The 24,165-nt window shown below is 41.8% G+C and overlaps 2 protein-coding genes across 2 annotated transcripts in view; both read left to right on the forward strand.

The window, feature by feature from the left end:
* Window positions 1–24,165, forward strand: part of ATP11A (ATPase phospholipid transporting 11A) — a 274,169-nt gene that overhangs the window by 182,131 nt on the left and 67,873 nt on the right. The window lies entirely within an intron of this gene.
* Window positions 7,665–24,165, forward strand: part of MCF2L (MCF.2 cell line derived transforming sequence like) — a 146,013-nt gene continuing 129,512 nt past the window's right edge. Inside the window, exons 1-2 of the mRNA XM_060233734.1 lie at window positions 7,665–8,082; window positions 12,438–12,627. Coding sequence (XP_060089717.1) covers window positions 12,459–12,627 — 169 coding nt within the window. The 5' untranslated portion in view covers window positions 7,665–8,082; window positions 12,438–12,458. The remainder of the gene's footprint in view (window positions 8,083–12,437; window positions 12,628–24,165) is intronic.

The raw sequence follows: 24,165 nt of genomic DNA on the forward strand, positions 1-24,165 counted from the left end.
ACTCCACAATTAAGAAGGATACTTTTACTACACCTCTATCTCCAATTTTGACATATTGGCCTCACTGTTTGTTCCCAGAATTAAATCCAAATAATGATGACCTTAGCTTATTATTCCTGTCTGCATCTGTTAAAATGAACAAAACGGGGGGGGGGGGGGGACTCAACCCAAATATAATCAGTGTGATAGAGGGTTAAGCTACAATTCACAAAAATGGGTTAAGCTACAATTCACACAATTCACAAAAATGTATAACATTTATTATAGAGTTTATACAAAAATGAATTAAAAACATTATGTCTGAATTTCAGACTGCATAAAATTTGCAAACAAACTACAATTTCACATATACATTTGATTTCCAATAACCACAATACCCATACATGTTTCAGCCCCTAAGGGCTTTCCTCAGCAGTCAATATATAAAATGGTACAAAGACACACATCCGGAAGAAAAATTATAATAGGCTAGGTGTTGCTTCTTATATGATGTGTGGTTACTTTAAATTATATAAAGCAAATGTTAAATACTGGGTTCCATACAGGAAGAGGCTCATAGCATAGTGATCACAGCTCTTTATTAGTTATTACAGGATTGCACTGGAAACTAAGACTGAGTAACTGGGCCAACAGGGCCAGCTTATATATGGTTCCAGTTCCCACGCTAAGACGCTATTGAGTCATTTGAACCACCAGGGGCCTATTGATTGGTCCTGGGAAGCAAGGATTTGGATCCTGCTTCCCATTGTTTCAGTGTCCCCAAGCTCAGTCCTCATGGCTCCAATGAGCCAGCCAGGAACGAACAACTCATAGTTCCACATACATAACAGTAAGCCATAGCTGGATTATCATGAAAACTTTACACACACATCAGAGTATTCACCTTTATGGTTCTGTGGTGCAGAGTGTCTAATATCACTGGATGTGACGTAACATCATCAAAAGTGGAGAAAAGGGAATAAACATATATTAAGTTTTGTTATAATTAAAAAGGTAAAGGTAGTCCCCTGTGCAAGCACCATTTGTTCCCGACTCTGGGGTGATGTTGCTTTCACAACATTTTCATAGCAGACTTTTTACGGGGTGATTTGCCACTGCCTTCCCCAGTCATCTTCACTTTCACCCCAGCAAGCTGGGTACCCATTTTACTGACCTCGGAAGGATGGAAGGCTGAGTCAACCTGAAGCCAGCTACCTGAACACAGCTTCCACGGGGATCGAACTCAGGTCGTGAGCAGGAAGCTCAGACTGCAGTACTGCAGTTTTACCACTCTGCACCACAGGGCTCTTACTTTTTATTTTTGTTATATATATTTTTAATATAATTTTGTTATAATTACTCAAGTACAAAATATATGGGCAGTTTTACTAACACAAACACTGAAGATATTCTTATTCAGTATACAAAAATGCAAGAAGAGTAGTTTAGCAAATACATGATGTGGCATGATTGATAGACAGACAGACAGACAGGCTATTTTTAATGGCTAACTGTAGTGGATTATGTGCTCCTAAACCCAGGGAAGTTGAATAGGAATCTGAGGTAATTTTAATTACTTTTACCTTCCTTTCTCCCTCACTGATTCACACAAACACATTCCTTTCACAACACAAAAGGATAAATTAATTGTCCCTTCTTTAGAAGGATACAGTGCTTAGTGGTTAGTGCATAAGACAAGGAACATTAAAAGTTACTGATTGTTTACAGCAAGGATCAGCAAAGCTCTGCTTTAAAGCAGTTGCAATTTCACATACACACAACTTCACTGCCCTGTCAGGTGATTTGTTAGAGTGAGAATGAAAGAATTATTTCATTGGGAGCTTTCCTTTAAACTCAAGAATCTCAACCTATTGAAACAGGGTTAGCATTTCTTGAATATTTCCCTCGGCCCACTCACAAATTCTTAACCTACTTCTTCTGTAAGGTAACACAGAATACCTGCTCTATTCATGCCCCTTGAGTCCTAGGTATACCTATATTACAGGCATCTGAATTCTTTTCCTTCATTGGGTGTGGGTGAAACGTAATTAATCTTCTGGTCACTTTCCATTTATCTGTTGCTCTCCCAAGCCCTTTCTGAGGGGATGCCAAACGTTTCCTTCACTTATCTCTCCTTCCCCCTCTCAGAGGTTCCACAACCTCTCATTGCTGTTTAGTATCTGCCACCTTCTCCTCCTCCTCTTGTAGACAGGGATTTGCTGAGGGGCTTGGGGAGTGTAACTAGAGGCCATCTGCCACAAAGGGTAACCAAATGGCAAACAAAATGAAACAGGAGTCCCCTGGCATCTTAAAGACTTATAAAATTTATTCCAGCATCTGTTAGAACTTACTGCATCACATGCATAATGACAAAAAATAGTCAATAGATATGAAGTGATACAGAGTGTGTGGGGGAACCCCAAAAACAGATGTTCTGAACTGAACATTTGTAATCAGAAAAAAGATCTTGTATTGTGGTATCCAGATCAGTGGATACCATTGATTTAGCATCTGTGTACAAGCAAAACGGTAGAGAGGGGCGTCGGAAAGCACCTGTGAGCTTTGCCCAAGTCCATTCTGCCAAACATCAGCACAGTTTCTGTATGTGCAGAGCAGCATTCTCAGTTGCATGGATTAACATATACTGTTTGTTCAGACACAGTCTCTGTGTCTTCAAAGAACTACACCGGCAATTCTTTCCTTATTTCAAAAATAAAAGCTCTGTACAAGACCAATCAATTGGAACTCTGTGTCAGGCTGGATATTAAATAGAAAAAAGAAAAATGATTCGGGGGTGGGGGTGGAGAAAAAATGATGTTATGTCATGAACCTTCTTTTAAATACCCAGTCTGATCAAGAGTTCTGGAGAACTCAAACGCTTGCACGTTGGCTTGTTGTGCAAAAAAGCATGACATGGCTTTTGTTTCTGACTTTTAATTTGTAGTTAAAGTAGTTAATGGTGCAATCCTCCTAAACGCATCCTTCAAAATCCATCAAAGTTAATAGGCTAACATTTAGGATTTCATATTGTGGAATGTTGATGGATGTCGCAATGGCCTTAACAGAGATGACTTAAAAGGGCACCGTTGTCGGGGACAAAGGATAGCAATCGGCGAGAAGACCTGTCTGCATCACTCACTAGAGTGGTGTGCCGCAGGGAGCTATTCTCTCGCCGATGATGTTTTTTTTTGTTTTGTTTTTTTAACTTTAAACATTTTATTAAGGCATAAAAGTAGCTTACAATCCATAGCGCAAGAAGTTTACCGTTAAGATTAACAGAAATAACATCGTAAGCTTAATAGACAGAATACAGAGCAAAAATAACCTTTAAAAACAAAATACAAACTGAAGGTAATAGTAATTATAATTATAATAACACAGTATTTGAAAATAAAATAAGATCAGGGAAAGGAAAAAGGAAGATATAATACACTTTAAATAACTTGAAATTAACTTGTTAAGAGAATTTTATAGCAAAAGGAAATCCTTATACATTTTATTTTTAGAATAAGAGTTAGCATAAAATGGATCGGTGTCAAGCTTTTCTAGAATGGGAAGCCAAGTTGCCAGATATTTAGCGTAGGCTTGGTATGGGTCTTTGTGGTCTATGGCTGCCTGAATTTTATCCATTACAATGTGTTCCCAGACTTTAAGTAGCCAGTTGTCAAGTGTCAAATTCAATGAGTTTTTCCAGGACTGCGCAATCGTGGTTTTAGCAGCTGTCAGGAGTTTAACTATCAAGGATTTTTTAGAAGATGAAAGACGGGTATCGGACCAATGATTGAGAAGTATCCTTGTTGGTTCATCTGGGATCAAGACCCCAGTTAGGGAGGAGAGATGGGCACAAATTGAGGTCCAGAATGGTCTGATTTTGGGGCAGTCCCACCAGCAGTGAAAATAAGAGGCTTTGAGCCCACAGTTTCTCCAGCAGTCTGAAGAGCCTAACTGGGTCATATGGGAGAACTGGTTAGGAGTAAGGTACCAACGTGCTATCAATTTAAAGTTTTGTTGAGATATATTTATAATGGTAGATTGTAGGGCATCACTAGCCCATATAGAGTCCCATTGGTCGGGAGAAAGGATGATGCCACAGTCTTTATGCCATTGGGTGGTGTAAGAGGGTAAGGTTGCTTCGAGTTTAGACAATAAGATTCGATACAGCCGTGAAATGAGACTTTTAGGCGTTCTCTCTTCGTGAAAATGAAGAACCAGATGTTCGTAGTCAGATGAAGGGCGAGAAAATGAAGAGATCACTTTAGGGTCCTGAAGAAAGTGCCTGATTTGAAAGTATTCAAACCAAGGTGCTGGCTTAGTCAAAACTTGGTCTAGATCATTTTTAGGTAGAAGTTGTTTAGAAGATGAAAGAAGATTAAAGAAAAAAACTTTTGAGGAGTCTCTCCAGACCTTGAAAGAAAAGGGTAGTTGGGCAGGAAGGAAATATTTTTGTCCTATAAAAGATGAGACAGTAGAGAGTCCTGGAGCCAGAAAATGACGCTCCGAATCCCATACTGACAAGAGCGCCCTGAGGAATGGGTTCATGAATTGCCACGGTGGGCATTCATTTTTCTTGAGCCATAATAGTTCGTAGTATTTCAGTGGGGTAAAGTGAGCTTCCTCTATGGGCGTCCACGGTGGCGGGGGATGTTGGTACAATATTTTGGTCATCTGGGATAAAATAGTAGCTTTATAATACTTTGCAATGTCGGGAACTGCTAGGCCACCTTTTTGTCTTGATCGACATAAAGTTGAAACTTTGATTCTAGGCTTTTTATATTTCCAGATAAAGGAGGTCAGTATTTGTTGCCAGGATTTTAAAGTAGGCTGAGAGATCTCAATAGGAAGAGCCCGAAAAAGATATAAAAACTTGGGAAAAATAAAGGATTTAATTACATGGATTCTTTCCATCCAGGATAGTTGCAACTTATCCCATTGCTTGAGCGTGGTAGTAATCTCAGAAGCCGTGGCCGTGTAGTTAGTTTTTAATAGGCCAGCTATATTTAAGGGGATTTTCAGCCCCAAATAGGACCAGGAATCAGAGACCCAATGAAAGGGGTAGTTTGCAACTATGTCTTTTTTAGAAGTATCGGAAATTTTAATCGGGTAGAGAATTGATTTCGAGTGGTTAACTGAAAGACCTGGAAGTTTACTATAATCAGACAGGAGAGAGGAAACGGCTTTAATAGACTGTAGTGGATTTGTAATATATAAGACTATATCGTCGGCAAATAAACTTATTTTAAAAGTAGAATTTTGGACAGAGATACCAGAGATCTCTGAAGAAAGCCGTATCAAATTTGCAAAGGGCTCGTTTCATTATTTTTTTTTAGTTCTAATTGCAAGGGGGTAATAGCTTTGCTGATCTTCTCCCCCATTGTGACCCCTATTGAGTCCTCCAAGCGTGAAATCGCCGCTTGAAATGTTTGAGTTGTTAAATAAAGAGCCCTCTTCCTGAGCAGGGCCGGGGGAAGGGCTGGACGCCATTTCAGAGAGAGGTAAGGGCCCGGGGCTCGTTGGAAGAAAGTTTAGTACCTGCTGCGTCGGTGTGGCTTTCGCAGGAGTTTTCTTGGCTGCCTTGGTGTTCCCTGCAGTTCGTTTGCCCATGCCAGGTGAAAGAAATAGTTGGGAACGGGAGCGGGAGAAGCGGGAAGGGACTGTGAGCCGGGAGCTGCCGCTTCAAGCGTCCGCCATCTTCCGCGTCGCCCTCTACTCGCCGATGATGTTTAACATCTATGTGCGCCCCTTTGCCAGATTGCCAGAGGTTTTGGGCTGGGATGTCACCAGTATGCAGATGACACCCAGCTCTATCTGCTGATGGATGGTCACCCAGACTCTGCCCCAGATCATCTAACCAGGGCGCTGGAAGCAGTGGCCAATTGGCTGCAATTGAGCTGGCTGAAACTTAAACCAACTAAGATGGAGACCCTGTACCTGGATCGGGGGGGGGGGGCGGGGAGACCAAGATCAGGGATCCGGCTTCCCACCCTGGATGGTGCATCTCTTGTGCCAACCCAGAAGGTGAGGAGCTTGGGTGTGATACTGGATGCCACCCTCTCTATAGAGGCCCAGGTCACAGCTGTTGCACGATCTGCTTTTTATCATCTCCGGCAGGCCAAACAACTAGCACCCTATCTGGTCCCTTGGGACTTGGCTACAGTGATCCACGCAACAGTCACTTCCAGACTAGACTACTGTAACTCCCTCTATGCAGGCTTACCCTTGAGGCTGATCCGGAAGCTATAGCTGGTGCAGAATGTGGCAGCACGATTACTGTCTGAATTGCCTGTACGGGCGAGCAGTCGGCTGATGCTGCACAGTCTGCACTAGCTACCAACTGAGCACTGGATTCACTTTAAGGTTTTAATGTTGACATTCAAAGCCTTGCGCGGCCTGGGACCAGCATACCTGCGGGACCGACTCTCCCCATATGAGCCCTGAAGGTCGCTACGATCAGCTGGCCAACACTTTCTGACCATCCCTGGCCCAAAGGATGTCCGTCTTGCTTCAACCTGGTGGAATCAGTTCCTGGTGGAGGTTTGGGCCCACCAGGATTTGTTATCATTCCAGAGGGTCTGTAAGATGGAGCTGTTGCATCAGGCTTATGGCTGAGGCAGATGGGTGTCCTATCATTTAAACGCCCCCCCCCCTGCACTGTACTGATTTTTTGAAACCAAGATAGCCGGGATTTGAACATCTAGGTTGGGACAAGCAAACTGAATCGATCAGTTAATACTATCTTTGCCACCCTACCTAATTGTGAGCTATGACATAATTGTTTTAATTTTAAACTGTTTTAATTGTTTTAAATTGATTTGATTGTTTTAACGTGTTGGAAGCTGCCCTGAGCCCACTATGGGAAAGGGCGACCTATAAATATACGAAAATAAATAAATAAATAACAGATTCACAGAGCATAGGATTTAGGGTTGCCATCTCCAGGTTGGGAAATACTTGGATATTTGGGGAGAGGACTGGAGACTAGGCAGAGCAAGGCTTGGAGATAGGGGCAAGATCTCTGCAGGGTATTTGCTCCAACAAAAACAGAGTCTGGAGATTGTAATTCTCTAGGTCCAACCTGGAGGTTGGCAACAAAGGGCAGGTCCATCAAAAGCTAGCGTATGAGCCATAACAACTAAAGGAAACTTCCAGGTAGTAAGCCTCTGGACACCTGTGGTAGGAGGCCACCTCCATCCAGAGGCCCTCTAGGGCGACTACGTCTCCTACTGGACTAGATGGACTGATTAGATCCAGCAGGGCGACCGGCAGCGTCTGCCTTTTTTTTCTCAACGTCGCGCATCCTCCACTCCCCAGAACAACAAAGGAAGCTCGCTCGGATTCTCCTTTGCTGAGCCGCGTTCCCGCCTAGAATAACGGGGGACTGGGATGGGCGGTGCTCAAGTGCAGCTGGCCGAGGGAAGGTGAGACGCGCCGGCCCCTCTGTCCTCCTTTCTCCTGCCTTCTCTGGGAAACTTATGGGGCAGCCGCCCCCCGGAGAAGCGAGGAAGGCAGCTTCCTTCGTAACCGCAGGGAGGCGGCCAAGGCCCCCAGGGGACGTTGCAAGCGGCGTGCAGGGAGGGAACATTTTGGTCAGCCGGAGGGAACACCTTGCGGGAGCAGCGAGGCCACCTTGGGGTGAGTCATGTGCTTTGTGCCTTTTCTTGGCCGGGCAGCCCCTCCTCTTCTCTGCGATTGAGACGGAGAAGGGCTCGGTCTGGCGTCCCTTCCCAGCTTCCCTAGTCCTCACTGAAGGCGACGGGGGGCGGTTGTTCTGGGGGTGGGGAACTTTGTATCGCTTGGTCCTCGTGGGCTGGCAGAATCACAAGGGGCTCTGCCGCCTCGCGGACCTCGACCATTCAGTGGCCAGGCGAGGGCTGCCGGAGAGGCGCAAACTCAGTGAAACCCTCCAAAGTCTCTGCTGTTCATTTGTCTATGGGCGCCACGGCTAGCCTCTTTTAAAAATAAATGTATAGACTCTCTCGGGTAGTCGCCCCCTCTTTTGTCTCTGGGGCTAGATTCCACACGCGCTTGCTTGCAAGCCCCACTGAGCCCACGACTTACTCCAGAGAAAACTTACGTGGACTTTATACCCAAATGAAGGGCTCTAAGGTAAACCAAAACTACAGTCCTATGCCCATTTAATTAGTAGACTGCTCCATCGTATCGAGTCCTGTGTGGTTATGGTTACGGTTGGCAAAAAGGCCACAAAGTTCTACAAGTATTGTGAGTTTTAAGAGACAGAAGCGGACATAGCTTAAGCGGTAACCTGAAGTGTGTGCTGCTTAAAAGTTTTGTAAATGCTTCTCAGAATCCTTCCCTTTCATAATGTATTAACCGTTAGTTTGGGATTTTGTATGGCCCTCCCTCAACTCAGGCATGGTGGCTGCGGTGTGTGTCCCTGAGTCAGAAACCCTCACAAAATGATGCAAACAATTATGTTGTCGGTATTTTTGTTCTCTTCCTTCTCTTGATCACAAACCACCAGACTTCATTTTGTTTACATTTTTGTTCTGCACCTTACCAGGATAGTTAAGAGTTGAAATTCTCAAGCAGGTAAACATTGCAGTCTGGCTGGCTTGGCTTGGAGAAGTGATTTAAAGAGAGAAATGCCTTCTACTGCATCCTGCACTACTGACTGTAACTTTAAGTGTTGCACACAAGAGGGAATGTGAGCAGGTGTCTTTTGTCAAGTCAGAGTACAAGCTGCAGGAGTGAGATAAACTTGGACCTGCTGAAATTCCTTCTTTTTTGCCACAGATACAGCACAGACAGTTTTGGTGTCAGGTAGGCAGCCATTCTGCAATTGTGTTGTCACTTAAACCCCAGGATGGAACTGTTCACGTTAAACACAGGTGGATAGTTTACAGCATACTTCATGGATGAGTGGAAGTCACTGGAATTTCACAACCTTTTAAAATTACAATTTATTTTTTTTCTTCACATATTTTTACAGATTCAGTGGGTTTGAAAACTGGATAACTAGAACCTTGCCTTGAAAACCAGTGACACTACCATACTTCTTAGGTTTATTAAATCCCAGAGTAAGGAGCTCAGATATAAGAGAGTTCTTTTGCAGTATATCTAGACAGAAGATGTACTATCTAAGCTTGTAGTCGAAATAGGAAATAAAAATTGTGAACGTAAAGTGCAATCCTTCTAAATCCACTGACGTCAGTGGATGTGACTGCATAGGATGGCACTATTAATTCTATGAGCTCTCTGCTCAGGTATGTAGTTCTTCAGGTGCTGGAGTGGAAATGCCTCTTTTGGTCATTATTAGTATTTTCTGGCATCTTCACATGTGTGGTTTCATATATAAGCCCCTCTCAGTTTTCTGTTGTCCTCAAGAAAATGGCTGTTCTATTGTTTAGGAATTGTGTGTGCCAGTGAACATTCACATAGTATTTCTTGGCTAAACTCTGTGGGGGGAATAAAATATTCCTATTTCAGTGTTGAACTACATGTTAGAATAACTCTTCAGGTGCCTTAAACAAAGTTATCATCTTAATATGTATATTGTGGCAAAAGAATAGTAAGTTCATTGGAGATAAGTGCTGTTTTCTTGGCAGGCTAATCACATGGTGCTTCATGGAACTTATTCCCAGTAAGGGTTCAGCACAAGGCTGCAATGAAGATGCATTTGGGATTGTTCTCCATTAAAACACAGTGAGAATTGCATCTGAGTAACTATAGTTAAGAATTCAATTGTGAACTCAGCTTGTAGATTCTGTGTTCTGCATTTCAGAAATAGGTCCAATCTGTTCTTGCAAATAAATATCACAAAGAGCAAAAGCAACAGGCAAGAATAACGGAAGTTGTTTCGTGGTAATCACTTCCACATTAATCGTGCTATTTATCTGCTTGGAAGCTTTAATTTTCAATTGCACTGTAATTGCCGCTACTCACTGTTTGCTTGTGTGATTGCACTGGAAGTGTTTGCAGTTTTCTTTTAAAGCAAGTGAATGATTAGCCATGAGAACCAGAGCATACAGCTGATAACTAATGGTTTCTACAAAGAGAAAACAAACCTTGAAATTGAAATAATGAAGGATTTGTTGCACATATGAACACATAAAGTTCTCCAGCTTTAATGCCCAATTTTAAATGGGAACAAATGGTATAGGATAAAACAATATATTTATGAATTATAATGTATTTATATTTATACAGTCAGGAAGCATCATAGGAGAGAGAATGCTTTGGATGATAAGCTTACTTCTGTTCATGCTGTACCCTTTTCCATGGCAGAGAGGTTTCTCTTTATACAACAGAGTAAGCCAAAAAGGACCCAGAAATATAGTGTAAGCACTACACAGGGGAGGACCACTGCAGACAAAGAGTAGTACAAATGAGTGCAAGGCTTAGGATCCAGTCCTAAGTGTTGATCACTTATGACATTTTAGTGGGATGGCTAAGTCACATGGTTCCACAAAAGCATCAGGCTGGCCCAGATCTCAGAAGCTAGCCCTAGTTAGTATGTGAGGCCATCAAGGAAGTCACGGTTGCTGGCAAGAGGCAGGCAATTGCAAACCATCTCTGAACATCTCTTGCCTTGAAAACCCCACAGGACTGCCATAAGTCAGCTATAGCAGATGAAGCTATTCTGAGTAAACTTTAAAATTAAAATTTGCCCTTCCAAAATCTGCTGGAGTAAAAAAAAAATGTATTTTATTGGTTCAGCAAATTAGCCAAGCTGTAATAGTAAATAGTGCTGACCTGCTGAGATTTCTTAATGAGAATGTCACCACTGAAAAGGCCCTGCATAATATATGGGATTTTACATGGTTAAAAACAGATGGAAAATGTTAATATAGTCAAAATTCATCTCTGTAACATGTGTGTAATATGCCTTTGAACAATGGTACTCACTCTGTGACTTGCTGAGACAACGTCCACAATCAAAAGAGCCACACTTCTCCCTCAGGCACAAAACCTAAATCTCAACAAGGCTTCAAGCTTACCTAGTCTCTAGGGGTGGCAGTTTCAAGGCCTGCCAACCGCAGTCCCTCTGGGGAAGGGTCTTCCCCAGTTTCCTGAAATATGAGGCAGGGTAATGGTGCTCAAAAGAGCCTCAAGTGGCACTGAGGGAGCATCACTGCTTTAGAGTCTTGAAACTGTGGTCTCTAAAATTGTCCTAAGTGGTACAGATGGCTGAATTACTAGGATGTCTGGTTTCTTTATAGGCTTGTTGATATTTTTCAGAATTATACCTTTGGTAGCATCTATGTGATGGTGAAAGATCTGTAAACCACAAATCAAAATAATTTCAAGAATGTTTCTTGTGTGAGGATAGCCCAGGCAAGCCGGATCTTGTCAGATCTCGGAAGCTAAGCAAGGTCGACTCTGGCAAGTATTTGGATGGGAGACTTCCTTGGAATACCAGAGGTGGGAGGCAGGGGCAGGCTTTATTCAGCCATTTCTCTGAATATTCTCCAGGCCGCCAGTAGGAGTCAGTCACCAGGGGCTGCCATGACTTCCAGTTGAACGTGTGCACATGCGCACATATCAAAATACAAAAATAAAGAATGTTTCTTGTGAATTCTAGTGATTTCTCTTCAAATGATTTTGAAAGGTTAGGCCTGGTAGTCTGATACTTCCTAGTAGGCTGTAAATTCTGTTTGTTTTCTTTTATTCAAAGAATGGTACAGTACATCACAAAGTGCCAAATTACCAGCAGTATTTGTCTAAAAATATTTGTATCAAATATATAAATAGGACAGATCAGAACATGCCCTTCCACATCCAGAAGGTGTCTTCAGCTGACAGAACTGTTTTGCACATAATGCACTAGAAATGTGTTAATAAAATCAAAAATGTGCTTTGGCTCACGCAAAAGGCTTAGCAACAGCACCTCTTGTTCTAGCAGAAGCATAAAACTCCAGAACAGGGGTGGCCAAACTTGCTTAACATAAGAGCCACATAGAATAAATGTCAGGTGTTTGAGAGCCAAAAGGCATGAACGTCAGATGTTTGAGAGCAGAAAGGAAAAGAAAGGAAAATAAAGGGGAAGGGGGAAAGAAAGCAACTTTAACTTTAAATGCATTCTCCAAACCACTGGCTGGCTTGGCTTGGATAAGTGATTTAAAGAGAGAAATGCCTTCTACAAGCTGGCTGGCAGGGCAGTGGGAGCTTCGAGAGCCGCACAATATGTGTGAAAGAGCCACAGTTTGGCCACCCCTGCTCCAGAACAACTTAAAGTAGCACTATGTGAAGTGTGTAAGTATTTATGGAAGGAAAGTAGGAACTGTTTTTCTTGTTCGTTATTCTTTGGATTCTACCCATTATAATCTGCTAGAGATGTATAACATACATTCCTCCAGTTCTTGGTACAGTCCTTTACCTGTCCCATTTCCTATTGTTGTAAAACACAAAAACCTAAGAATATTAGCATGCCCCAAATGAGTAGTCACTATATCACTTGCAGAAGAACCTTACCTATTTTTTCCCCTCTTGTTAAATTGCAGAAGTCTGTATAAGACATTTTCATGTCTGATTACTGGAGGTTTATCTTGTGCAAAGAAACTGGGAGTTGCAATTGCTTTGCAAATGAAAGCCAGTCTAATGAAGGGAAAGAAGACACAGACCATCGTGTTGTGGTGTCGGACATCATTCGGCTTGTTCAAGATAAGGAGAGAGAGCTGGCAATACAGCCAGGTATGGTAATATCTGCTAAATTCGACATCTTGGGAACCTGACTATCATCTTACTGTAAAATAACTGTTTGGGAGTGGCATTTAAGGTTAGATAGTTCTTTAGTTTAAGGTGGGATGGCTAAGTCACATGTACAAAAAATTGTCATTAAAATGGAAAACAGTGTCCATGACCAAGCTAGTTGGATTTGAATGATCGGTCATGATTGATTAGCCACCTGCAATCGGTTGTATTCTTGACACTGAGGAACTTCATAATCCTGAGCATTTGTTTTTACCCCTGAACTTTGTAGGAATCTAATAGATTTCTGACACGAATTACATATATTTTATTATTTATTTTATTTTTATTTATTTTTATATTTATATTCTTCTCTTCCCCACAATCATAGGGCTCAGAACAGATTACAACATAAATAAGCAGTTTAAAAACAATTAAAATCATACACACAATTCAGCGATTGACCAGATGGTGTATGACTATATCACAGATTCCTGCAGAGAGAGAGGGGGGTTGTGGGTGGGTATTTATAATGAAATATCCAAAACCACCTTAAAAATTTGACTGGATCCTGCATGTAGTTTTTTACTTTTTATCTTTTGGTCTTCTGACTTTTTCTAAAGATACTGCCACAGGATGGGCTTTCACTTTAAACTTGGCACTGAAAACAGTTCAGCATATGTTTGGGTAATGTGCAAATAATGAGTTCAGCAATCATTATTTACCATGAGATTGTGAAAAGAGTTTGTTAAAGGCTTTTGTGGGGTCTGAGACTATTCCTTCAAAAGCAATATATGTGTCATTTTAGAAAGACACCGATGTTTGCAGATCTTCCTAATGTTGGTAGGGGGTAGAATACCTACCCACCATTTAAATAGCTCTTGTTCCTTTTCTAAACTTTCACACACACTAACTAATGTGTTTTCAATCCACTTTCAGTGCATTTTAGTGACCATTTGAAAGTGATTTTTCCATTTCACACACTAATATGCAGTTGCCAAGTGCATTGAAAGTTCTTTATTCAACATGTGTGAAAGTCTTTCTCTCTTTGTCACATTCTGCCATGCACTGTAACTTTGCAATGTGACTTAAAGTATGATTATTTTGTGCTTACAGCCCACACTGAGTGTTCAAGGGAAGTAGAAACAATTACAAAACTTGATTTCCAGTTTTCAAATGGCCCCCACATCCTATACAAAGTCATGAAGAGACAAACATAGAAGGAAACACGGTCCCTTTTCCTCTTATGCCTTTGACCCTGCTGACTCCCATATCCACTCTCTGTTCCTTGTATTCATAGAGAAGTGCTGGGCAGGATGGGGGGGTGGGGTGGGGAACACTAAGGACAGAGTGTTGTAAAGATAGAATGGAGGTAATGCTATCTACTGTGTGATGTTCTGCCAACAAATTTTCAAATGTCATATAATATTCTCTCTGTCACTCACCTCTGTGCCTGTGATCGGCACATCTATTTCCTGCTTCTGCGAAATGTAGGAAAAGATAATTTAGCAAGCCTCCTGTTTTGTGTCCACTCAGCTTCATCTCTTATAGATATATTTGTTTCTTTCTCCAGGTCACTTAAGGACTATAATTTGCTTTCAGCTTGATTATCCAGCTAACTTTTGATCCTCAGCTGGCCCGATAAGGTTAGGTTTAGCAGCTGATCAAAGTATTCCTGAAACTTCTGGGAAAGTAATTAGAATTCAGTCAAAACTGTCTTTTGTTGGTTTCTCTCTTTCTTTTGCCAAGTGGTATCTCAGTTCAGGGCAAACAGGCTGTCTGGCTTGTTCAACAGAATGTACAATGGAATACTGAATGAAATTACACTATTCTAAGTCTAGTAAAGTTATAAGTGCATAACTGCTGTTGATTGAGCTACAGTGGGTCTTGGATATCCCTGTTGGTTTTCTACCCAACATTTACCAGAATTAAAGTAAATGTAGAGTTGATATCTGGACACAGTTGGTCACACAATTAAGGTATAAACCCAGCAGTTAAGTATAGTAGGGAGAAAAATCTCGAGTAATAATAATAAAGATGGCACATTAAATTTATGAAGTCCCTCACATGGATAACTTTTGTTAGTCCATTAATAAAAATGTGTCAGAATGCAGAACTGAAATACCATGGGAAGGTGGATTCCATGGCACTGAAATCTCCCCCCCCATCCTACCTTCTTTAGGCTCCACCTCCAAAATCTCCAGGTATTTTTCAATCTGGAGTTGGCAACCCTATCAAGTCTAGACAGTGTGTGTATGCAACGGGTTGATACTGGGCAGGAATGGATGGATATAGGCTACTGGTAAAGATTACAAGAGTAAGAGCCCCATGGCGCAGAGTGGTAAAGCTGCAGTCCTGCATTCGGAGTCCTCTGCTCATGACCTGAGTTCGATCCCAGCGGAAGCTGGTTCAGGTATCCGGCTGCAGGTTGACTCAGCCTTCCATCCTTCCGAGGTCGGTAAAACGAGTACCCATCTTGCTTGGGGGAAAGTGTAGATGACTGGGGAAGGCAATGGCAAACCACCCTGTAAAAAGTCTGCCGTGAAAACGTTGTGAAAGCAACGTCACCCCAGAGTTGAAAATGACTGGTGCTTGCACAGGGGACTAGCTTTATCTTTCTTTTTTTTTTAAAGATTACAAAGTTATAGGAAACATCCCTATCCTGGAGAGTCCAGGGTAGCTTGAACTTGTCAAATCTCGAAAGCTAAGCAGGATCAGCCCTTATCAGTATTTGGATGGATACCACCAAGGAAGTCCAGGGTCACTATGCAAAGGCAAACCACTTATGAATGTCTCTTGCCTTGAAAACCCTACAGGGTTGCCATAAATTGGCTGTGACTGGATGGTCTTTTCCACCATAAGGGAAGAAATCCATCAGTTCACTGTACTGAAAAAGAACTATGATAACAATTGCAACTGCATTATTGATTTACAAAAGTAAAAATCAGCTAGGTTAAATTGATAATATGTTTCCAGGTTAGGAAGCATGCCAGTTTAAAAATGATGACATATTTAATAATAGTAGATTTTTATGCTGAAAAAGCATGACAATAAATGAGCATGTGGCTCAGTTGTACAGCTGCTCAGTTTGTTGGAAATGCTGCATATTATCAATTTAAGTATTTTGTAAATCTTAACGCACAACTGTTACTTTCACATGTCCATAGTTATTGTCTACATTTTATGGGGAAGTAGAGTGACATCCTCCGTTCAGACAAGATGTCAGAATGGGAATTTTACCCGGATGCAACATCCAACAGATTTTTCTTCAGTTGTATGTTGCTGGGAACTGTTAGTTTAAAATAAGTTTGGAACAGATTCAGCTGGGCTTATTACCAAGATAATAGTCATTTTAATAATATGGAAATTCAAATAAGAAAGGAAATAACACACCCCAGGCAAGAGTCTATTAAATACTGTAAATCTTGCTAAATCCATTTACTCAGTACAGACTTGAATAATTAATCCCATACACTGTCACTTGAAAAATCAAAATATGTGCAGAACTATGCAAGCGTTTTTAAAAAACTGAATGTCTGACATAAGATACTTCTAATATTCATTATTCAGGATATGATTTCTATTTCTAACAGGATAAAGTAGTAGGTAGCTTGGATGAAAAATTCTCATTCCATTCAGCAAGCTCTTGAAAAGCATCTCTGAATGCTATCAGTAAATGGCTTAAATAATTATAAGAATTTTAATACTATGATATGTGTAAATTTAAATTGAATTTTTAAGCTACAAGTGATATATGTAATAAATCTGTGATAGAAACACTGGAAGCCCTGTTTGGGCAGAACTGCGGGGTATACATTTTGTAAATAGTCTTCAAAATATTTGGGGTTTTGTTGCCAAGTTACATTAAGCAAAGCGGTTTTCTTAGAGCTGACAGTAATTCCCTTGAGCTAATGTGCTGTATTTAATTCCACTTTGGAATTAACCTTGGTTTTATTTACTGTCACTAAATTCGAAGGGGCCATTCAATATAATTTTCAGAAAAGCAAGTCAGATATATCACTCTCAAAGTGTTCATGTATTTTTATATATAAATAAAGTTAAGTGTATAGAGCATTGTTTGAAATACAGGACAGTGTTTCAGTAAAAGTACATTTTTATTAGCTTCTGGGCCGGTCTGAGGGCATATGGCGCCCCAGGCAGACTTGCTGCTGGGCTGTCCGCCACTCCTGCCACCCCTCCCTTCCCCTCCTTCACAGCACTGCAATGAGGTGCAGTGCGCCTCCCCCCCAAGTACACTCAGAGGACCACCACTAGGTTCAGCTCTCTCTGCTTCAACACAGCCCGGTCTGGGGCATCTGAGTGTTCTCCCTGAAGAAAGCACTGGAGGAGGCTTTGCTTCTCTCTCCTTTCTGGAACCAGAAGGGATGGGGAGTGAAGCTTCCTCCAGTGCTCTCTTCAGAGAGAATGCTCAGATGCCCAAGCCATGTTGCAGCAGGGAGAACTGAGCCTAGCAGTGCTCCTCTGAGTGCGTGCAGGGACGGAGCGCTGCGCTGCAGGATGGAGGCGGGGTGGGGGAAGGAAAAATTAGGTATTATCTTGGGTACCAGGGGAGGGGGAGAGCCCAATTTGGTGCCCCTCTCCCAGCGCCCTCAACAAATGCCTAATTAGCTCTAATTAGGCCCTGATTAGCTCCTATAGGCACATTTTCAGATCTTTTAATTTTTAAATACTTTAATGACACTGGGATGATTTGGTGAAGGTGTTCACATGTTCTATGGCCAGAGGTTTCAGTTATGGCTGAAATGAGTTCTTCCTCTACCTTATTCTCTTCCACATTCTTTTGTCTTGGGATAGAACACGACACTAGTAGCTGAATTTGTTTATCAACCAAGCCTTTCCTATATGTTCTAAACTAGGGTATAATGTAGGTAGCAGTCTGCATTAATGATAGTGTGTCTTGCTATGGATGCTCACCAGCAGACAATGCATTGTTACATTTCAACCTGATGCTACATTCTAGGCCTAGCTTTTCTTTTAATAACTTCCAAATTCTCCAAAGGGTTTTTAACAACTGCACACTCTAATTCTAGGTTTTACCTCTCTCCCCTTGGCGCAGAGTGTTAAAGCTGCAGTAATGCAGTCCTAAGTTCGATTCCCAGCGGAAGTTGGGTTTTCATGTAGCCAACTTGAGGTTGACTCAGCCTTCCATCCTTCTGAGGTCGGTATAATGAGTACCCAGCTTGCTGGGGGGAAAGTGTAGATGACTGGGGAAGGCAATGGCAAACCACCCTGTAAAAAGTCTGCCATGAAAACGTGAAAGCAACGTCACCCCAGAGTCGGAAATGACTGGTGCTTGCACAGGGGATCTTTCCTTTTCTTTCCTTCAAAATATTTAGAAAATAAAATGGACTGTACAGTTGCCTGGGAGTTTCCCAATATGTTTTAGAATTTTTTTTTTTAATCAGTTGCCTTGGCCAAGCTGAAGATGAGCTCCAGTCTGGCCAATGTTGTTGATTACTTCATCCTCACCTGACTTTATTGAAGTGGAATGTGTCTGTTAATTGATTATCATTGGGTTTATGTGAAAGATGAAGCACTTGTTCTTGTATAATAAAATAAGGACATAAGTAGAGACTGCATAATGAGTAAATGATGAATATAGTTGATAGTATGGAATGAACATGAGGAATGAAGGTATGAATCTAATAATTTCATTTGTAAAAGCCTTTTGCTTCTAATTTTTATTGCATAGAATTTAATTTGATCTTGCAGACTGTTCCATCCAGTTTAGCATAAACTGTTGTTTCAAAAGATGCTTTTGTATTAGTTTAGCTAATAAGGCGATTGACCAAATGCTGCTGATTGCAGGAAATTATGTCAGGCCGTTGACCACTTGAAGCCATGAAACACCAGGTAGATCTGAGCAAGCATTTGTCACCTCCATCTGGTACATTGAACCTGACTAAGGCAAAACAGAGGCAAAGAGTACAGTAATCCAGATGGTCATTTTGTAGCTCCCAGCAGGTTCCCATAAAATAATCTGTGACACCATCTGTACATGGGCACCAGTTAGACTAAACTGCAAACTGTATTGTTTTCTGTTTGATATCTCCTGTAACTATGTTAATAATAGCATATTATGTGATACTAGGAATAAGGCCTTTTGTTGGGGAAAAGACAGCAGGCTTCAGAAAGAGGCTCTGGGCATGGGCCCCCCACCCTTGGTGTCTTCCAACCCCCTCAACCACCTCTTCCTCTCAACTACCCCTGCACCCTTGGTACTCCACTACTTCTCCCTCCTGTGACATTCACTCACCCCCATCCTATCATAGAATCATAGAGATGGAAGGGACCTCCAGGGTCATCTAGTCCAACCCCCTGCACAATGCAAGGAAACTCACAAATACTTCTCCCTAAATTCACAGGATCTTTATTGATGTCAGATGGCCATCTAGCCACTGTTTAAAAACCTCCCAGGAAAGAGAGCCCACCACCTTCTGAGGCAGCCTGTTCCACTAGGGACTGCTCTAACAGTCAGGAAGTTCTACCTAATGTTGAGCTGGAAACTCTTTTGATTTAATGTCATATCAACCCTTGGTTCTGGTCCTATCTTCTGGGACCACAGAAAACAATTCCACACCATCCTCTGTATGATGAGTCGGTAGTAACTCAGATCCTCCTCAGTGGAACAGGCTTCCTCAGGAGATGGTGGGCTCTCCTTCCTTGAAGGTTTTTAAACAGAGGCTAGATGGTCATTTGACAGCAGTGCAGATCCTATGGATTTAGGGGGAGATACATTTGAATTTTCTGCATTGTGCAGTGGGTTGGACTAAATGACCATGAAGGTCCCTTCCAACTCTATGATTCTATGACTCGATGGAACACTGATCTAGATGGAAGAAGTAAATATAAATTATTAGAATCACTAGAGTGCATATGGTAAATCAAGTAGGTAAATTACAGGCTTGCAAGATTGCCCTGTTAGAACGTTCTAGAACTAAGACTTCAGGCAGCAAGTCCACCCATCGGTGGGTGGTTAGCATACATACTTAGAAGGATAGCACTTTACTTGTCTGGTAGGTACTTTCATCTACTGCAGCAGCAGAACTCTTAGGAATTGTCTCCTCCTTAAATTATCAGAGCTATCAACATTTCTTTGTCTCTTCAGTTTTCATTCTTGGGGGCATATATTTCATCCCTCCCACAAGCCTGTGAGTACATGAAACAGCAGACCTTTTAAATAGTGTTTGAAGTATGATGGCAAATTGTGCAAGTATATCAAAAGGAATTCACCAGACATGAATGTCATAACATTCATCTGCTTTGGAGTGGCTCTTCAGGAGCAGACCTTATCAGATCCATATTACAGGCACACATTAGCACACTCTTTCTGCTGCAAGGGAGAAGTTGTGATGCCTGAATAGTCTTTTTAACTTAACTGAAGCTGATTTTCAATTGGTAGAGGTTGCCAGAGATAGGTGTATATACCTCTCCAGTCAAGAAAAAGAGAAGACCTTGTAGGGGTCAGCAAGAAGACAGTTAGGAGTGAGGTCAGCAGCACCTTCTCTCCTGTTGAGTGTCATTCCTTGTGTCCAGATTGCTGCTCTTAGGGCAATTTTCTCCTTCTTCTTGGAAGTTCCACACTTAGTCTTATCCTCTCTCTCAGTGAGAGATGTAGTTGGAACCAGAGATGGCCCAAGGACACGTGGCGCCCCAGGCAGACTCACTGTCTGCCACCCCTGAAGCACGGAGATGCCAGGGCCACATCTAAAAGGGTAGAGGTGATTCTAGCGGCACTCCTCTGAGCGCTTTTTTGGGGGGGGGCAGTGGCAGAGTGCAGTGCCGCAGAAGGGGAGGGGGAGGGAGGAGGAGGCGGCACAGTGATGGCAGTGTGGGGGGGGGGAAGCAAAATAGGCATTTGTCTTGGGAGCGGGAGAGAGCTCAATTTGGCACCCCCCCCTCCCAGCGCTCTAGGCAAATGCCTAGTTAGCCTAGTGGGCGAGGTGGCCCTGGTTAGAACCCTATCTCTGTCTCTCCTCTTTACTATCAATTATATTAGTTCCTAAATAAACCTTTATCTGCACTTTTATCAGGTTGTTCACCTTTGCTGTGTTAATTACTCTGCCAGCATTAACTGAGCCTACGTGGCTTCAACAAGGTTGCTGTACCATGTCCAGAGCTCCATACCCATCAGTTTAGAGAGTATATATGTTTAGAAGCATAACAGAGAGACCTAGTTTCGCAAATGGCAGTGGTAGTCTCTTAATACAAGCAAAAGTTTCTATATAAAGAAATATACACTGTCAGGCAATAAGTATTTATTTATTTATTACATTTCTTGGCACCTTTCTACTTAATGAAACTCAATATTACAATAAAATATTACAGCTTACAATATTAATAAAATAATAAACAAAACAAAACAAGAACTCCATCCCCAGGCCACAATTTCAATTAGGTCTGCCAATAAATAAGAACAAAATTGGTCAAACACAATCCTAACGCCCTCTCTCTCTTTGTCTGTTTTCTGTGCACAGGGAATTTTTGTTGGGGATGGGGAACAGGCAGTTAATCCATGCAAGTCTCCTGCAGTCTGCAGCAATACAGCTCAGAAATAATTTGCTTACCTGATCTGTTTGTAAAAACTAGGCCTGCAATATATGCTTCTAAGCCTGGTTGTATAAATGTTTTTGCAGTGAAAATAATACTTTGGTTGTATAAGGAAGCTGATCTTTACACACCTTTCCATTCATCTGAGTGGAGTATGTTCTGATATCAGTGTTTAATTCGAGATAGTAGGTGGCAAGCGGTACCCTACTCATGGTAATGTTGTGGCGGTAGAAAGTGTTTTCAGGCTGCAGCTGACTTGTGACTATTTAGGAATTTCAAAGCAAGAAACAAACAGAGGTGGTTTGTCATTGCCTGCCTCTAAATTGCTCCCCTGGACTTCCATAGTGGTCTTCCTGTTACCCAAATTGACAAACTCCTAATTAGATGGGGGAATTTAGCTTTAATCGGAGACAGTGATAGGAGGGTAACTGGGGATCTCCACCTTTATATACCAGGATATTTCCTTAGAGAACTCTGAAAATAAACCAGCCTGAAGTTCAACCAGAAAGGTGGTTCTCCCCCTGCCCTAGAAAAAAAACAACACAGTCTTTATTATGAAAAGCTATAGATACAATAAAAAAGAGCAAAATGCAATTAGCAAAATTGTATCATACCATTACAGAGTTTAAAATACTCAAGAAATACACTGCAAATAATACCATGCGGAAGAGGAAGTATATCCACATATGTGTCAACAGTAGATACCACTCAGAGATGGGCCTTTCAGATCTTATATAAATTTAAACAAATACATTTTAACCAAGAGTGATAGGAACAATTAGAGGGAAGGATGTTTTGTGGAAAGGTGTTTTATTATAAAAGAATAAGAGCAAAACATAGATACAAAACACACAAAGTGGCTAAGAAGAAAATAAGGGAAGAGCAGGGAGAGAGATTTTGGGGAGGTGATATTTACCAATCCAGAAGAATACGGTCCGTAGAGGTCAGCAAAATGGCTTGTGCTTCATGAAGGAAGGGGAGACCCAAACACAAGTTGGGGTGTATATATTGTTGCACACACCATCTGTGCTGAGAGTTGAGTCCCTCCAGCCCAAATTAAGAGACTCAACAGGCAGAGTTCCAAGTGAGTTGATCCAGAGATTTGTCTTGGGAGCAGGAGAGAGCCAAGCTTGTACTCCACACCAGGGTTCCAGAGAAGGCCTAAGCGTGCCCAATCAGGGGAAGGATTGAAACATAAGTAGCCAATCAACATCTAGGCTCATACTGTACCCTGATAGGCCCTTAGGCCTCTGTAAATAGCCAATCCATGTACATAGTTAAGGTCCAATCAGAAGGGGGCAAGAATTGTATAAAGGAGCGGGAGGTTTGAATAGAGCTCAGTCTGTGTTGGTGTTCCTGAAGTAAAGCTTGCTGAAATCGCTCTCCGACTCTGGTCTCTTACTGCGTCGACCCCAGTACTTTACATGTCCATTGTTCCAGACCACTGCAGACCTGGGATAGAGATAAAGCACTATGTACTTTTAAAGCAAGCCCTGCAAGTATAATACTTTGAAGGTAACAGCTCAAATAGTTCAACGGTAGTGCAAAGTAGGTTAGAGCAAATAAGTTCTGTGATCTGGAATAGTGCAGTTCTATTTGGCACTCTGTCCATGCTCTAATGCAAACCTGAATCTGTGTCCTACAGCTCCCCCCTTTTTGATTTGAAAGCCAAACACACACACACTATGGAGCAGAGTGCTGGCAGTTACAGGAAAAATTCTCCCTGGGGCTTACCTGTTTGCCCCTAAAACAATACCTTGATTGGCTTTTCAGAGGTAGATAAAAGACCTTGTGAAACTTCTGAAAGGTTTACCTGACAAGAGTATAGTCATTAATATTGCTTGATGACCTTTGAGTAAAGGATGGGAAAAACTACCCTGTTGTATGAATAGTGCTAATTGGGGTGAATGGATAAGAGGAAGGTGTGACTGGGTGGACAAAGCTAAGTCAAGGCAATGTAATCTTTTCTTGGGAAACCCATTGTTTAATTATGTGTTTCTTTTAGGGTGGGAAGGAGTGTCATTCACTGGCCAGCCTTTCTGTCTCACCTGCCAAGATGTGTCTGGACTTGTCTCTGACTGACACCCATGTTCTGTTTCAGGTCATCTTCATTTTGTTTGTATTTCTAGGCCAGGCAGTGTAGTTCATATATGATTTTGGGGTGATATTAAAGAGGGACATTTCTTTCTCTCTAAGCACCAAATTGCCCATCTGCAGGAAGGGACTGACTGCTAACATCCCACCCACATACTAATCAGGGCCAACCCTTCTTTGCTTTAGAGAAGTGAGGAGAACAGGCTAGCCTGGGCCATCCAATCAAATCTATAGCTGCTTTAACTGCTATAGCTGCTAAAAAGCTTGAGCAGTGAATCAAGGAGTCTTCAGTTTGAATGCTGTCTCTGCAATGGACATGCATTGATTATTATTCTTTGATTATTTTCTGCACATCATCAGCAATACTGGTATACTGATATAGTATTTCCACGGAGATTGTGATAATCGCAACTATGAAAAACAAGCACTTTGAATATTTAAAAATACCATACAGTATTTTTTTTCCTAATTTGTTGAGGCTTGAATTATTAGCTCCAACATTTATTTAATTGTCCAGGCTGCTTTTGTTGTGGGATGTGTGTTCATTGCTGTCAAGTTGTTTTTGATTTATGGTGACCCTATGAATTAATGACTTCCAAAACATCCTGTTCTTAACAGACTTCCCTGGGTCCTGCAAAGTGAGGCCTGTGGCTTCCTTAATTGTGTCAATCCATCTCCAGTCGGGTCTTCCTCTTTCCCTGCTGCCTTCAACTTCTCCTAGTGTTATTGTGTTTTCCAGTGACTCTTGTCTTCTCATGATGTGACCAAAGGATGATAGCATCAGTTTAGTCATTTTATATTCTTGCAACAATTCAGATTTGATTTGATCTAGAACCCAGTTATTTGTCTTTTTGGCAGTCCATGGGATCTATAAAT

This window comes from Heteronotia binoei, chromosome 3 (assembly GCF_032191835.1).
Source record: "Heteronotia binoei isolate CCM8104 ecotype False Entrance Well chromosome 3, APGP_CSIRO_Hbin_v1, whole genome shotgun sequence".
Lineage (NCBI taxonomy): Eukaryota > Metazoa > Chordata > Lepidosauria > Squamata > Gekkonidae > Heteronotia > Heteronotia binoei.